General features: G+C 50.0%; 1 protein-coding gene across 1 annotated transcript in view; it reads left to right on the top strand.

Annotated features, from left to right (window-relative positions):
• Positions 1-16,927, top strand: part of SFMBT2 (Scm-like with four mbt domains 2) — a 178,486-nt gene extending 161,559 nt beyond the window's left edge. Inside the window, exons 17-21 of the mRNA XM_018056961.1 lie at positions 5,909-6,084; positions 7,189-7,355; positions 7,690-7,953; positions 8,685-8,813; positions 12,248-16,927. Coding sequence (XP_017912450.1) covers positions 5,909-6,084; positions 7,189-7,355; positions 7,690-7,953; positions 8,685-8,813; positions 12,248-12,388 — 877 coding nt within the window. The 3' untranslated portion in view covers positions 12,389-16,927. The remainder of the gene's footprint in view (positions 1-5,908; positions 6,085-7,188; positions 7,356-7,689; positions 7,954-8,684; positions 8,814-12,247) is intronic.

Below are 17,150 nucleotides of genomic sequence, written 5' to 3'. Positions count from 1 at the left end.
ACAAGCAATGACTAATTTTGCATGTGTTTTCATTTATTGGCATTTATTCATGCCCATACTTTGTGAATGGTAAGATGTAATACTTGGCTATCAAGGAGAATTATTTGAAAAAGGATTCCCTGAGAGATTTTTCACTGAAAAAGATTTTGTCTGTTCATGTTCATTTTTACTTCGCTCAGACTTGAGAAATCTGCTCTCCTGAAAATGTATGCTGTAAACATTATGATAAGCAGGTGAGCCAGTTTCTAAAGAAAAGACAGAAATTTTGATGTGTAATAAATTCATCACGATTGGGCACAGCATTCCTGGGTCACACAGACCAGTTGAGGGTGTTCTGAATCAGAATCGTCTTTTGTAAAATAAATACACACCCCGTTTATCACTCAGAGTTCCCATAACTTGAAAGACAGGAATCAAGAAAGAAGAGAGAAATTTCTGAGGAGCTGAGTATCTTAAGACTGAAAGCCAGCATTGCACTTTCTAGACCTGAGTTCTCAAGTAAGAAGACATGACCTAGGAAGTACAAGCTTTGCTTTGAAAGAAGGTGGGGTCATCCCTTACTGTTTACTTCTAGTGAGAAGAGTGGTTTTTCTCATCGCTTGCCAAGCATCCTTATTTTCTTCAGTCATCATCTTTTTTTCCCTTTTAATTCTTCCTTAAATATTTCAGAAGGTAAATTCAGCTTGACAGACTGGAACCTTATTCTCCGTTGTCATATTTCTGTCACAAGTAAATCTTGCATCACAAACTTTTTTTTTTAAAGGTCCCAATATGGGTCATTTTGTAGATGATAGAACTTAGACCACACTGAAGTCATTCTGCTTGAACTCGCTTTGGTGTTTCCATTCTGTATTTCTTTTTGACTCAAGGCCCATTTGGATTTTCTCAACTCTTAACTGAAAGAGAAGAGACTGTTTTGCCCAAAACTCTTGTTCCTTTATCTCGTGTGTCTTTCTCCGACTCGTCACATGCGCTCACAGGTCAGTTCAGTCGCTCAGTCATGTCTGACCCTTTGCGACCCCACAGACTGCAGCATGCCAGGCTTGCCTGTCCATCACCAACTCCCAGAGCATACTCAAACTCATGTCCATTGAGTCGGTGATGCCATCTGACCATCTCATCCTCTGTCATCCCCTTCTCCTCCCACCTTGAATTTTTCCCAGAATCAGGGTCTTTTCAAATGAGTCAGTTCTTCACATCAGGTGGCCAAAGTATTGGAGCTTCAGCTTCACCATCAGGACTGATTTCCTTTGGGATGGACTGGTTGGATCTCTTTGCAGTCCAAGGGACTCTCAAGAGTCTTCTCCAACTCCGCAGTTCAAAAGCACCAATTCTTCAGTGCTCAGCTTTCTTTATAGTCCAACTCTCGCACCCATACGTGACTACTGGAAAAGCCATAGCTTTGACGAGACAGATCTTTGTCGGCAAAGTAATATGTCTGCTTTTTAATATGCTGTCTAGGTTGGTCATAGCTTTTCTTCCAAGGAGCAAGCATCTTTTAATTTCATGGCTGCAGTCACCATTTGCAGTGATTTTGGAGCCCCCCCATAATAAAGTCTGTCACTATTTCCACTGTTTCCCCATCTATTTGCCATGAAATGATGGGACTGGATGCCATGATCTTTATTTTTTGAATGTTGAGTTTTAAGCCTGCTTTTTCACTCTCCTCTTTCACTTTCATCAAGAAGCTCTTTAGTTCCTCTTCACTTTCTGCCATAAGGGTGGTGTCATCTGCATATCTGAGGTTATTGATATTTCTCCCGGCAATCTTGATTCCAGCTTGTGCTTCATTCAGCCCGACATTTTGCATGGTGTACTCTGCATATAAGTTAAATAAGCAGGGTGACAATATACAGTCTGGATGTACTCTTTTTCCAATTTGGAACCAGTTGTTCCATGTCCAGTTGCAACTTGCTACTTCACCTGCATACAGATTTCTCAGGAGGCAGGTCAGGTGGTCTGGTATTCCCATTTCTTGAAGAATTTTTCACAGTTTGTTGTGATCCACACAGTCAAAGGCTTTGGTTTAGTCGATAAAGCAGAAATAGATGTTTTTTTGGAATTCTCTTGCTTTTTCCATGATCCAGAGGATGTTGGCAATTTGATCTCTGGTTCCTCTGCCTTTTCTAAAACCAGCTTGAACATCTGGAAGTTCTTGGTTCATGTACCATTGAAGCCTGGCTTGGAGAACTTTGAGCATTATTTTGCACTCACACATGGATGTAACTCTTTAGTTGGTGGGAAGTTATTGGAAGGCCACACACTTCCTTATTGATGTTGGGTGGGGAGAATCCTCTTCATTTGCCCTCTTAGGGTCAGTGCCTAGGGTCCTGTAAACTAAACTGACAAAAGATAGCAAAATACAAAAACCATTTCTATGCTGGCAGGATGCACGCACACGCAAGAGTGCTCTATGCTGACGTTGGAGCTTACACCTAAGTCAGGCATAACCTGGTAGGGGGAACGGAATGGGAAGAAGAGGCCTCTGCTGCTGCTGCTGCTAAGTCGCTTCAGTCGTGTCCGACTCTGTGCGACCCCTTAGACAGCAGCCCACTAGGCTTCCCCGTCCCCGGGATTCTCCAGGCAAGAACACTGGAGTGGGTTGCCATCTCCTTCTCCAATGCATGGAAGTGAAAAGTGAAAGTGAAGTCACTCAGTCGTGTCCGACTCTTCGCGACCCCATGGACTGCAGCCCACCAGGCTCCTCCATCCATGGGATTTTCCAGGCAAGAGTACTGGAGTGGGGTGCCATCGCCTTCTCCTAGGGGCAGACAAATAGGTTTCTTTGGGAAATACTAATGGGTTTTTTAAGAGAAAACCTGGGAGATAAGAAAGTTCAGGATAGTTTATGCAGGCAGGAGTGGTCTGTCTTCTTCAAGGCCATGGAACTTTTCCAGGAGATTTATAGTAGGTTTACCCCTGGGATTTATGCCCCAAAGAGGGGATTTATGATGATCCTTGTTTCTCAGAAGTTTCTGCTTTGAGTCCGATAATGGAATCTCCGAAAAAGCTTCTTTCTGAATCTGTTGAATGGTGAGCCATCTTCCTCTTAAGATAGCCTTTCTGTGCACTGTGGGGTCTGCGTGGGTCCCCACGTGGCCATCAGGGAGCCTGTCCCTCTGAGGTCCTCTTCCTTCCTGTCCTGTTTCACAGTGTGCATCTGACTCCCATGTCAGCTCATCACCCGCTCCCCTCAGCAGATTCCTTTCTCACACTGGGATTTCTCTAGAACCTTGGTAATGCAGCCGCGCTGTGGGAGAAAGAGGAAGAGGTCTTGAGAAAGCAGAAATGTAGCCAGCACTCCTCTCTGAGGACCATCTGACCCGAGGGTCTGCTCTCCCCCAAGTGTCCTCCTGCGGCTCTCTCCTCCCCCGTCTTTTTCATTATCCTTGGACCTCATCCCTTACCCCCCGAGACCTTTTCCTCATTCCCTCCTTCCTTCCAGGAGTGTTATTAGTGTCTGCTGCGCCCTGCCTGACGGTCTCATTCAACATTTCCCCCTTTTTCTTCAGACAACTTGTCTTGTGTGCTTCAGGTTTACAGCAGCCCTGCTGGGCACTGAATAAACTCCCAAGGTGAAGTGTTGTCCGTCTGGACTCACACTGGGATAAAGTGAGAGAGAGGCACTGGCCCCTGCTTTGGAGCTGCAGCCACATGCCCTTCCTAAAGGAGGATGTCACTGGCATACAGTTGCTGAGCCTTCAGAAGAACAGGAAGGGAAAACAAGTTGACATAAACTCAGAGGCAGCTTATCTATCCCATTGTTCTTAGTGAACCAGATCTAGGTTTTGAACATGAAATATCTAATTCACAAATTGCAGCAGTGACGATCTCATGTTGTACTTTCCTTTGTACAATTTGCCCGTGGTCCCTGCCGTGTTTTGAGGCTGACTGTTGGAGATACCCCGCCAACTGAAGATGGTTCAACTTGACTTTTCAGCTTTACGATGTGAAAGTGACGCACGTTAGGCTGAAACTGTACTTGGACGTGAGACTGTTGATCGTCCCCCGGCTTCTGTGCTGCCCTGCCCTCTGGGGTGGTGGGCGGAGGCCACGGTCCCCCGTCAGCCACGAGACCACGAGGGTGAACCCGAACTCTTCCAGCTGTCCCGGACACAGACAGCCCTTCTGTTTTTCACTTCCGTTGTCAGTTAATTACACGTGATAGTCAACACTTTATCATGAAATAGGCTTTATATCAGATGGTCTTACCCAACCATAAGCTAATGTAAGTTTCCAGAGCACATTTATGATGGGCAGGTAAAGCTGTGAGGTTTGGTACATTAGATGTATTATTAATACATTGCATTTTCAATGTAGGATGTTTTCAACATAAAATGGGTTTATTGAGATATAACCTCTTATCAGAGGCTTCCCAGGTAGCCTGAGTGGTACAAAGAATCTACTTGCAGTGCAGGAGTTCTTGGTTCGATCCCTGGGTCGGAAAGATCCCTTGGAGAAGGGAATGGCTCCCCACTCCAGTATTCCTGCCTGGAGAAGTGCCATGGACAGAGGAGCCTGGCGGGCTACAGTCCATGAGGTTGCACAGAGTCAGACATGACTGCGCTGCTAATACTAGTGGTGAAGAAGCCACCTGCCCGTGCAGGAGACTGAAGAGGCCCGGGATTGATCCGAGTCAGGAAGATCCCCTGGAGAAGGAAGTGGCAGCTCACTCCAGGACTTTTCCCTGGGGATCCCATGGACAGAGGAGCCTGGCGGGCTCCAGTCCATGGAATCACAGAGAGTCGGACACGACCAAGGGGCTGAACACAGTCCCCATCGGGAGTCAAGGAAGATCTGTACACAAGTGTATAAAAGGGCACTTGGGCCCTGCTGATGTGGAAACTGACAAGGCCGGCCTTCCCTGGTGGTTCTTTCTCTCTCGGGCAGTTTTTCCTAAAAGTAACACAAGTGTTCTCAGCCAGTTACCACTCCGTGCATCTTTCCTGGAAAATCAATTATTATTCAGGATTTCCTCTTAACAATTAGGGGGTTCCTCAAGGGCAGAGTTTAATAGGCCCAGTTGTTTTGATGGGTCCTCATTTCAGTGGACTCTTAAGTTTAGTGAGATGTGAATTAAATGAAGACCTGGGATCTGTTGCCAACTGAAAGACTTATAATCATTTTGTACCAATGATAGTTGTAAAAACTGTGTTGAAAGGTGACTCAAACCTGTTTCCAAGAACTTACCTTTTCAGCCAGGGTGATTTACAGCATTTGAATGAGGGCTGCAGGACCTACTTTTAAGACAAGAAGCCATCCAACCTGCTTTTCCGAAGAACTGGGTTTTAGTTTTGCATTGGTGATTTCATACGGTTTTGCTGGGGCAGGAGAAAGTTTTTTTCTCAAGAGTCTTGAGCCATGAATGACACTGTTTGGATTCCAGAAGCATTCTGAAGCAGTGTTCAGTCACATATACCCTGGTGAGAGTGGGCTTCCCACGTGGTTCAGACTGTAAAGGATCTGCCCGCAGTGCAGGAGACCTGGGTTCGATCCCTGGGTCAGGAAGATCTCCTGGAGAAGGGAATGGCTCCTCACTCCAGTATTCTTGCCTGGAGAATCCCATGGACAGAGGAGCCTGGTGGGCCGCAGAGTCAGACATGACTGAGTGACTTTGACTTCACTCACTAGTGAGAATGCACCAAGTGGAAGCCTTTTTTTCAGGATCCCAGGTTCTTTCTGGGTGTCAGTGACCATGTGTGGGGTCACCACGAGCGTTGCCCACAGCACTGGGCATTTCTTAAAAACAGTTCTGTGAGCTCATAAGGAACAATGGAAGCAGACGGAAGAGAAACCACACACCACCCACCCCGCTGTTAGAGAGCGAATGTGCTGCTTAGGAGTCCACTGTGTGGAAGAGATCTGAGCGAGCCCGTGCTCTCTTCATCACCGTTCCTTCTGTTTCCAGGTACAGAGGCAAAACGTACCGGGCTGTGGCCAAGATCGTCCGCACCTCCGACCAAGTAGCGGACTTCTGCCGCCGGGTCTGTGCCAAGCTCGAGTGCTGTCCAAATTTGTTCAGTCCTGTGCTGGTTTCTGAAAACTGCCCGGAGAACTGCTCTATTCACACCAAAACCAAGTACAGTAAGTGGCAAGCGAAAGGAACCTGTGGGTCTGCACTGCAGGGTGATGTAGTTGGTGGGCTGTGTTTCTTTTTTTGCCCCCCAGACCTTTCAAATAGCTTTTCATAGGAATAGCTGCAGGAGAATTCTTTACGGTTTGCTTGGTAGATACTTGTGCGTTTCTCTCCTGGTGTAAAGAATGGGAGGGGCTGTCTCTGGTTCTTTGGGGACCACAGCCCTGGATGAGCTGCACCATGGTTCTCTTTAGGTATCAGACACTAATGTATAAGTGTTTGTTCACTTACCCCAGGGGGTTTCTTGATGGTTTTTATAAACGCCATCTTCATGGACTTAGTGGGAGGTACTGGAAATAAACAGTTTTGGTTGGTCATTTTGCATCCAAGGAAATTGCAGTCTGGAGGCTGGTGACTTTCCTCTGCCACACAGTCACCGTGAAGATGTGTGGACCCCCTTCTGTCACCTGGGTGTTTTCTTTCTGATGCCTCCAGCCGTTAGATGAAGTTTCCTTTGGTGCATTTGGTTCTTTTTTGAGAGCTCCATACGGAACAGTTGAAGCTTCAGTTAATTGGGGAAGTGTTCTGGATGGTGATCATCATTGGAAACTGGATCGCAGTTGGTTTTAATTAGTTGATTAGACATTCAACTTATAAAATACATCAATATTATTGAAATTTGGTGAGAAATTTTCTAAGTAGCACTCTAAGGGGGTAACACAGACATACAGCTCTGCTGTTGAATTCAGAAGTAAGGCGAGTGTCCACTGAATGAGTAAATAACCGGTAAGGAACACTATTTGAAAAGGAGAAAGATGCCCCATTAATTTGGCCTGTGTGTTCACCACCAGTTCTGAGAGGGACCACTTCTGCCCTTGATACCTGTGACCACAAGGGCATTGAGACAGGGTTCCTCCCTGTGAGCTATTTTGTCAGACTTGTTCCCCGAGATGAGAACGGGATGTGAAGCTTCAACTCAAGTGTTTCTCTCTCTATCTCACTTCCTCCCTCCCTCTCCCTTCATTTTTCCATCTCTCCTCCCTCCCTCTTCCTCCACATATGCCCTGGATGTAACCTTTTAACAACGACTTTAACCATCTCTCTCCCTGTAGCTTATTACTATGGGAAGAGAAGGAAGATTAGCAAGCCCCCGATTGGGGAAAGCCGCGTTGAGAGTGGACACCCTAAACCGGCCAGACGCAGGAAGCGACGAAAATCCATGTTTGTGCAGAAGAAGCGGAGGTCGTCCGCAGTGGACTTGGCCGCAGGCTCCGGAGAGGTACGTCCGGCTCGGACGCTGCTGACCGTCGATCAATCGGGAAGCAGGGCCACAGCTTCACTGCTGCTGCCGAGGCCGTGGTTTGATGCTGAGTGGTGGGGATCATGAGCTGGTACCCTGTCTTACTTGTAGAACAGACTTAAAACTGCAGCGTCTCTGGCAGACAGAGGTGCCACTGGGGCCCTGGGTGGGACCCTGGGGTCCGTCTTCTGGGCCTCCTTGGACAGACCTCACCAGCAGGGCAGCACAGGTGCCAGGTGGGAGAGGGTCTGGGGGGAGTTGCAGGCCCCCTCCTGCCTCCTCTGCCGACTCAGCACACCTCCCATCCCCCTAGGAGAGCGAAGAGGAGGATGCAGACGCCATGGATGATGACTCTGGGAGTGAGGAGACTGGCTCCGAGATCCGTGATGACCAGACAGACACGTCCTCAGCTGAGGTGCCCTCCACCCGGCCCCGGAGGGCCGTGACCCTGCGGAGCAGCGTGGAGGCCGAGCGCCGGGCCCCTGTGGAGAGGTCGCGCAGGGCCCGGAGGGCGCCGGCCACCCCGCAGGCCGAAGGAGCCCCCCGGAGCCCAGCCACCAGCCAGGAGGCAGCAGAGGTGAAGCGTGGGTCGCATGGACTGGCTTGTCTGGTGTCCCCAGTGGGGACAACTCCGGGCGCACTTGGGCCCCTGGTTTAAGATAAATCTCTAGCAGCTGCTCCCGCTGAGTTCCTGAATCGGGCCCAGAAATCCTGGTACTCCGCATCCAATGAAGGGAGCAGTGAGCCTCAAGATGGGGTTCTGGGGAAGACTTTAAAGCCACAGGGACTCTTGTCAGGGGAACAGAAAGCAAGTCCTCATGGTTCCGTTAAACCCTGGGCTTTCCTTCCTTAGGAGACCTTATGATGCTATAAAATGTGTAATCGGGGTGTCAGGTCTCCCCTGAACGCACGTGTTACACAGTCAGCTGGCAGGTCGCCGGCACCAGCATCACACATGTCCACGGGGAGCAGCCTCTCGGACCATCACTGTCTCCTGCCACTTCTTTTCCCCCAGGGATGGAGCCAGTGACGGGCTGGCCCCAGACCTCCTGAGCGTGGGAGTCACTGTCACCATCGCCATGCCTTTTCCTTTTTTCAGTTACCTCTAAAGACGCACAAGTCTTAGGAGCGAAGTCACAGCCCAGACGAGTTGCTTAGCGCCTCCCTGGACACTGGCTGTATCTGTGTCTGCCCGGGTGCCCAGTGAGGAGGCCGCGTGCAGTCCAGGAAGTCCGGATGCAGCCCGCTGGGAGTGTCCCACCATCTGGGAAGCAATGAAAAGACCTCTCGCTTCCCTTCTGTCTGCAGGATGTGAAGCAGGAGGAGGAGGAAAGGTTGGTTCTGGAGAGCAACCCACTGGAGTGGTCGGTGACAGACGTGGTGAGGTTCATCAAGCTGACGGACTGCGCGCCCCTGGCCAAAATATTTCAGGAGCAGGTACGGGCTTCTGTCCTGGGTCTTCTGTGTCAGCTGGCTTGGAGTCGGCCATGCCAGGGGGAAGGGGCTTGTCGCCACTGGGGGCAGGAGAGCAGGAAGCCAGGGCTCCGCACGTGGTCCCACCAGCACGCCTGTGGGGGCTCTGACATCTGATGGAGATGACATCTCGGGTTTCCCCTGGGCATTCTCGGATTCCCCTTGGTGGGGGAGAGGAGGCGCTGGGGGGTCTTAGGTGGCCTGGCCAGGCTGGTGGTCAGTGCTCCCGGCTTTGCCTTTGCTGGCGGGTGGGGGACGCTCTGTCCCCCATTCGACCAGTTGTCATCTGAGAGGCTTCTGCCTTCCCAGCTCCACCTTCCAGGAGAGAGAGCAGAGGCTTTGGTTGGTTGCTTCATTGGTGCCCGTTGGCACTTCCGGGCTGCCCGCTTGTTGAGTAGTGAAGTCATAGGACATGAGTTTGAGCAAACTCCAGGAGATGGTAGAGGACAGAGAAGGCTGCCGCGCCGCAGTCCACAGGGTCGCAGAGAGTCGGACACGGCGGAGAGGCTGACCAGCAAGGATGACACAGTCACAGGAGGGCAGCAGGCAGACAGAAGCCTGAAGCTCCGGCCACCGAGTCACACCTGGGGCCCCACGGCCCTGGCCAGTCTTCCTCTCTCCACCCTCCCGAGTCTTCCTGTGATTATCTTATTTGTAACCCCCAGGGCTTTCAGGGAAAACAAAGAAAAGTCGACTTGATCTTCCCAGAGGCAGAAGCCCTCAGGCTTCTGCGTTTTACTGAACACTGCGTTTTACTGAGCACTGCTTTCATCACCGTTCTTCAGCCGTGTTGATTCCTTCCCTAAATATCTGGTAATAAGCAAGGAAGCGAAAACAAAGCTGATATGAGGAAAAGGCTAAAATACTGCTTATCCTGAGTCATCCTGCATTAGACTTTAACCCCTGTTTATAGTAAAATGTCAGAAAGTTCCGTGCCTTCCGAAGTTAAGACGTCTGAAACATTCCTGACCCTTGGCCTCTCTTAGGATCAACAAGGTACATCTTCGCATGTCACTGAGAGACTCGGCCCTGTGTCCCTATTTATTTCTCTTATAGAGAGAAAAATAGGTAGAATTCAGTTGATTGCAGCCTTACTTGTATTTAGCTTCTACGTTAGGCTGTTTCCTCTGTCACAGTAGAAGGCTGTCGTGGGGCTACCTGAAGTCTGTGGGCACTTGTGGGTGTTTTGTTCACTCAGACCTTCAATTACTAATTTGTTCTTTCACCTTTGAGCCCAAATGCCACAGCTCTGATTTGATGAGGCCTCCAGGGGGTCACTTCAGGTGTCAGATGAGTTTTTAGCTGAACAAGGAGGAGCTGGGGGTTTAGCCTGTGTGAGAGTTCACAGCACATGGAATCACAGCCACATGCCTTCCCTCCCCTGATTCTGAGTGGTAAATTCAGAGACTTGTCATAATCACCAGGAGCTTTTACAAAAATTACAAGTTTCCTGTTACCAGAATATATGCTTTTTAATTCTGAAATGTTACAGCAGCTGCTTAAAAAACCTATACTCTATAATTTCATGCTGCAAACATGTACATTATGTAGGAAACCGCCACACATGTATAAAAACACAGAACTCATAAAATTTTGCCAGTCACTCACCTTTTGTGAATCAGAGCCGTGCAGTAAGCAAACTGCCCAAACTCCTTCTCCTCCGTTTCTGCTCACCCTCCAGATTCTTCATCATTTCCTTTCCCCATCTTTGGACTTCCGTGTTCACCACGGCCAGTTCTTCCCGTTCATTCTCTTGGCACGTGTTCAGTGAGCCCCTGTTATGTGCCAGCGGGAACTGCTCTGGGTGCTGAGAGTGGAGCAGGGGCAGCAAAGACCCCGCGCCCTGCTTGGCTCGCTGCTTTGACAGACAGTTCAGCACGAGGCTGTCCCTGGCCCCTCAGCATCTCCAGCTCTGGGGACCTTTCTCATCTGTGCCCTGGGTGGCTCCTTGCACAGGTGTGTCTGTTCCCAGGCTGCAGGAGAAAGCCGGTCTCACTCATTTTGTGTCTCCTGCAACTTCTCGGGGTGCTGACACTTCAACTAGTTCTATATATATTTTGTCCGAGTCTTAGCCACCTCATGGACTTCAGCCCACGAGGCTCCTCGGTCGATGGCGGTTCTCCAGGCAAGAATACTGGAGTGGGTTGCCATGCCCTCCTCCAGGGGATCTTCCCGACCCAGGGATCGAACCCAGGTCTCCTGCATTGCAGGAGGATTCTTTTACCAGCTGAGCTACCAGGGAAGCCAAGAGGCTTATAGCACCTCCCCCAAAATTAATTTATGAATTTAGGGTTTTTTTTTTTTTTGTTTTTTTTTTTTGCTTTAGAGGTTTACAGAACAGCTAAATAAGCCATCAGTTTAAGAACAAACGCTGCCTCTGTGAAACTCCCTGACCCCTGCTGAGGTGCCTGCCTGCGTCAGTGCTGGGGCTCCTGGCAGCCCCGGGGTGCCTGCGCCTCCAGCTGGCAGGAGCCCAGGGTGTCTGCTCCTGCCCACCACAACCTCTGTCGTTACCTCGGGCCTGCAGGCTCTCGGACCCTCACCCATTTCCTCCGAATGTGAAGGCTTGGTGCCCTGGAAGGGGTTGCAGTGACAGTCAGTAACCCAGTCAAACAGCATCCAGATAAATAGACCCAGTCCTTACAGGAAGCAGGCTGGTCAAGAGGCAGAGCTGCCCGATGGGGGTGGTCCTAAAGCCTCAGGCTGAGCCCTCTTGCTCTTCTTTCTACAGTGACTGCGGTTCACCCACCATTGAGTGAATCTCTCCATTGTGGGGCCCCTGTGTATGGATGCAGAAAGCTAAATAAGACAGCCCAGAGGCTTACTCAGCAGAAAGCTAAATAAGGCAGGCCTCAGGGCTCATTCTGGGTGGCGCAGGTTACAGATGTGAGGGTGTGTGTGCACACACATGTCCACGTGCATGTGTTCTCCCGTGGAGGATCGTGTTGTGTGGTAAGGTCGTCTCTCCCTTCCTGATGGGAACTGTCAGGGCTGGTGTCCTGTTGGTGGAGAGCCCTTTCCAGGGCTCAGAGAGTCACAGCAGAGCAGCGGGGGGACACCACAGCCCAGGAAGGGCTGGACCTGGGGTTCAGGGAAGCTCGCACACCACAGCCCCAAGGGCTGGACCCTGGGGACAGCCCAGTCCAGCCCTCTGTCCCTCCCGGTCCAGGCTAGTGAATTTCACAGTAGCCAGTGTTCTCTTAGCAGAAAGGTTTTCTCAACAAGGGGTTAGGCAGCCATTAAGCCAAATCACCATCTTGGCCAGCGCTCACCAGGCTCGGAGGGGACGAGAGCCACCCCTCCTGCCCTGGGCTGGGGATGAAGCCCGCCACGGCCCAGGCACCCCATTGAGTCCTGTCCCATCTGTCTTGGCTCTAACCCTCTCTCTCTCCCAGCAGGACATCGACGGGCAGGCACTGCTGTTGCTGACACTCCCCACGGTACAGGAGTGCATGGAGCTGAAGCTGGGCCCCGCCATCAAACTCTGCCACCAGATTGAGCGGGTCAAGGTGGCCTTCTACGCCCAGTATGCCAACTGACCCCTCCTGGTCCCAGGCTGCCAGCCGGCCCAACGAATGCCACGTCTTGGGTCTCAGGAGGTTTCCCGGGCTGGAACTTCCATTTTCCCCAGACGTGTGTGATGGTGCGTCCAACAGGTGTCCACATGAGGGCCTCCTCCGCCCACCAGCCTGCTCGACATTTCCGTGTTTGCAGAGCACCCGAGCCCACAGCAGTGGTCCTGCAGGGTGTGAGTTACCGCTCACACCCCACGGGTTTGGACCTGCATCTCTGTAGACCACACCCCAATTTTCTCCTGCCCCAAACCAGGCAGCTTCCTAAGCCAAGGCCCATGCTTCAGAAACCCAGGCGCAGGTGATGACTTTTCCGTCGTGACCCAAGAGGAGGTCTTCCGGTGACTTCACAGTCATTTTACCCCAAGTGCCTCCCTAGGTGCTTCTTTCAGGTTGAAATGCGTGGCTGTCGCTGTAGTTTGGTCTCACGCACGGCTCTGGGCGATGTTTTGGATGGCAGCGGAAAAGGGACTCCGCCTGTTGGGCAGTGAAGGAAGAAGGAGCATGTCGTGGTGGGGCGGTGGGCATCCAGGCAGCCTTCAGGGAGGAGGCATGCTTGCCATCCTGTATGGAACCTTCAAGGGCCCCCGCATTCTGAATAACTGCGACCAGATGGGAGAGGGGCTTCTTGCATCCCTTAGGGCATCTTGCCTTGTGCATTGAAGGCAGAGAGCTTCGTTCCAGAGAGCAAGGCCGGGGGAGACTGGGGAAAGCTGCTGATGCACCAGCTCCTCCCCTGAGGGGTCGCTGCTCCGGGTCTCCCGGGGAGGTCCCCTCTGAGCCCCAGCTTGGTCACCCCTGCAGAGCCACTCGCGCCCCTGGGTCAGCCAGTGACTGACCCCATCATCTAGGCTGACGTTGAATCACCCTGGACCTCCTCCTGGTGAAGCAACAGGTGTGAACTCTGACGATGTGGCAGGGACATGGGTCCCCTCGTCCCCAGCGCACTCCTGCTGCCAGAGGAGAGTCTGGATTGGCCAGGAGACAAAGAGACGGACCGTGTAATGCTGCAGCCCACCCTGCCTCTGGTTTACTTAGGATGTCCCTTGGCAGTTTTCATTAAGTGGGGCTCGTCATTTATAGAAAGATCCATGACTCCAGGAGCCAGCTGGTCTCTGGAACCAGGCGCTTGTCCACATGTACCCTGCAAGGAGCTGTTATATTTTTTTCAGTCCCAAATGGACCATTGTCTTCTGTGCTGGTTGTTGCTCAAATGTCTTTTTCAACTTGTGCGCGGAAGCTCAGCCTCCACGTTGCCCAGGAGAAGCGGGGGTGCACAGCCTTCTCTTCCTTTATTACCTTGACCTTTTCTCTTTGATGAGAGTGTCAACAGTTCCAGGAATAACGTCCTGGGCGGGCTGATGAGCTGCTTGTATTTCTGCAACGTACGGAGGCCCGGCGTCCTGTCAGATGTTGAGAGGCTCAATCACGCAGGCTAACCTTCTGTTGTCATCTGTCACCAATACTGATGAAAAGGGGAAACACGCATTTAGTGGTTGAGGCTGTCGTCTCCCCCGTGACTGACCCTAAGGCAGGTTTAAACATTTGGCAATGGACTTGCCTGGGCGCCTCGGCCGAGAGCCCCGTCTTCTCAGCCCATGAACACGGGCAGTTCCGTGGGGAGTCAGGCCTGGCCTGTGGTTTGATTTTTCGTCTCCGGGCTCAAGTTTCCACCCCTTCTCTGTTCTTCACCTCTTGTCTCCTTAGTCCTGGGGCTTTTGTCCAGCTCTGTCAGCTGCTTGAGAAGGGCTTCCTTGAAAGGCCTTGGGTGTTTTCCTGCCTCGGACACACTTGTGATCCTCACTGTGGCCTTTTCTAGCTGAGCTCGTCCCATTGCACATGTGGTGCAAATGAAGCGGGGGACACTCACTCTTTCAGAATGCGTGTCACCTTCTCGTGTCCTCCCTGAGTGGCACTGGGGCGGGTTGCTCTGGAGTCAGGTGCTCTCTGGTGCCCGTGACAGGGGTAAGCCCTGGAGTCCACCCCGAGGAGCTGGAGGCCTCCCACCTGGCAGCCGAGGAAGACACCCTGCTGGCGCTGGGGACGCGGCCTCTTCGTGAGGGGCCAGGTGCGCAGAGCCCCCCTCATCCTCTTTGAGGGCTCAGCGCTGTCAACCCACATGCCTGGTGAGGGGCCGGCCGTGCTGGGCCAGGGGAGGTCCAGCTGCAGCTTGGGGCCATCAAGGTGCTGTCAGCCCGCCCTGCTAGGAGCCGGGAGACTCTTCAGGGTCAAGAAGATGTGTTTTTTGGTTCTGAGTGCTGCTCATGCACCCTCCGGCTCCGATTCTCTGGGAATTCCCTGCTGGCTCTGTGCCCCTTCGAGTCAGCAGGATTGAGCTGCAGAGTGTCAGGTGGCGTTCATGTCTCTGTAGGGTTCACCGCTCACCAGCTTCCATCTCAGAGAAACGGCCAGTTTTTGAGGAACGTTTGCCTGTCGTGACTGTGTCGTTACTGTGTTTTTGTCCCTTGTGGCGGGAAGAGTTCATCTCACACCTGTAGCCGCCAGCGTACCACGGCCCCTGGGATAAACCCGTATTGGTTGAAATGCTCCACCCAGCGATGCCCCCTTCCCTCTTCATCTCCAAATGCTGCCATCTCCCCGCAGTCTCCCAGAAGATGCTTTGGGACCGGAGTCCTCTCCTCTGTGTGCACCACACCGCTTGGTCCCTTCGGGAACTGCCTGAGATGCAGAGGCTTCAGTCTGAGCAGTGTACCACCTCATCTCGAAGGCTGAGACTCCATCTCTCAGTCCCACCCTAAAGCTGAGGACGCTTCCGTTGACCTCTGACCTCTTGACTGTTTGTGTCCTGTGTTAGGAAAATCTCTTTCCCACAAAAATGTAAACCTAGAAAGAGTAAGTAAGGTATGACCCCCATTACAGAACAACTCATTTTTTGCTTATCAAAAAAAAAAAAGGCAAAAACCCAGTTTCCTTCACCACAAAGTTGCATAGTATGGAGAAATCTGTCACTTTTAAAATTAGGTTCATTTGATCAAAGTTTGACTCACAGTTTGCGCTGTACAGCTGTTAGGTTTCTTTGCCTTATTTGATCATATTTGAACAATGATTTCCTGTGTTTGATCTGTGTCTCAATGAATTAGAGTGACTCAGACCTTTCACACTGGCCCCTCTGGCCCACACGACAGTCTCTGGAAGGTTGGTTTTGATCAGCCTTTGAAGATTGGTCTCAGTTTCCTTAATTGGTGTCAGAGAATCTGGAGTGTTGTTATCAGGCGAGTTCTGAGCCTTGCTTTTTATCTTAAACCAAATGTCCCTATCTAAGGGTGTCTTCTCCCTTCGTTTTGGAAGCATTAGAAGTTTCATACTTCTTTTGTCAAACACCCATTTGTGTTTATTTCTGTAGATAGAACTGTAGACACAGTTGCGTTAAGTAGAGTCTTTGTGATTTGAGCAGTATTGTTGTTCTTTTGGTGAATCTAGGCTCCAAGTCCTGCTCTATCCTTTTGTCTTTAGAAAACTGAGATCAAAGCTACAGTTTTTTGAAGGTAAAAATAGTTAATTTTCAGGTATCTGTAGTTTTTAAGGAAAAAACAATTGTTACGGAGACATACACACGGTTTATGAAATAACTAAATAACAAGAGAAGGTCCGTTGGCAACAATGACAGTGTCATGATTCTCTTTCTTCCCTCACTTGTTCTTTCTTTCAAGAGTTCTCTGGAAATTGCTTTACTCCTTTCAGCTGGGTGGTTTTTACGTTCGGCAACTCTCAGAGCTTTTATCACTAGGGTTGATTTGCACAGATCCTGACCCAAGGCAGTAGTCTCCATCTGTGCTATTTTTGACCCACTGAATTCACCTAAAAATTGTAAGTGCTGACACGGTGCTGCCTTGGGTTTTGGTTAAGAAAAGCGTCTCTGGTTTAGAGGATCAGTTAATAACACAGTATCCTGAGCTGCAGACTTTCTGTCTTACTGGTTTTATTTTAAAAATGGCTAGGATTGGGTACCAGTGAGGACCAGTAGGTCAATAGCTGCATCGCCAGACAGATTGGGTGCTTCATGTGGACCAGAGGGATGTGTTGAAGAAAAAGTTCTAATCGGCATTTGCTGAAAACCACTTTACAGTGGGAGATGGAAAACAAAAAGTGTTTTAAATGACAGAAAAAAAAGATCATCTCATTTGTTGTTCAGAATGGGAGCCTGCATGAGGTCTAGAAGCATAAACCACCCCTAGTCGTGACATCGAAAGCTGTTTCACTGCTCTGAATTCCGGTTTGAATAGTTTGTATTGGAACTTGATTCATATCTTGTGTCTGTTCTGGTGCGTAGAAGAGAAAAGTTGGTGTTTTTACTTTTGAAATTTGCAGGACAAAAGGGCATGTCATTGATTTGCTGTAAGATTATATTCTGTATATATGTTTTCATGTAAATAAATGAAAATCTATATCAGAGTTATATTTTAATTTTTATTCTAAATGAAAAAAACCCCTTTTTACTTGAAAAAATTGTAAGCCACCTTGTTAATAAAGTAAGAATAAATTCTATGGTTCTGTTTGTGTCTTTATGTGGAAAGTTATTAAATATTATTTTTAAGGTTTGAGTTAAGATTATCTCATGTTTTATTTCCCACCATGCACTGAAGCAAATGTTTATAGGGTTTTAGTAACCTTGGCTCTCAAAATCCTGTGTTACTTCTCAAGGTCGCCTGCTTGTTCTGGATATTTTTACTCAGGAACTTGTGTTTATTCTTTTAATTAAAACATTATA

Source organism: Capra hircus, chromosome 13 (assembly GCF_001704415.2).
Source record: "Capra hircus breed San Clemente chromosome 13, ASM170441v1, whole genome shotgun sequence".
Classification (NCBI taxonomy): Eukaryota; Metazoa; Chordata; class Mammalia; order Artiodactyla; family Bovidae; genus Capra; species Capra hircus.
Note: the sequence above shows the minus strand (reverse complement) of the source record. Positions and strands in the feature narration are given on the sequence as shown.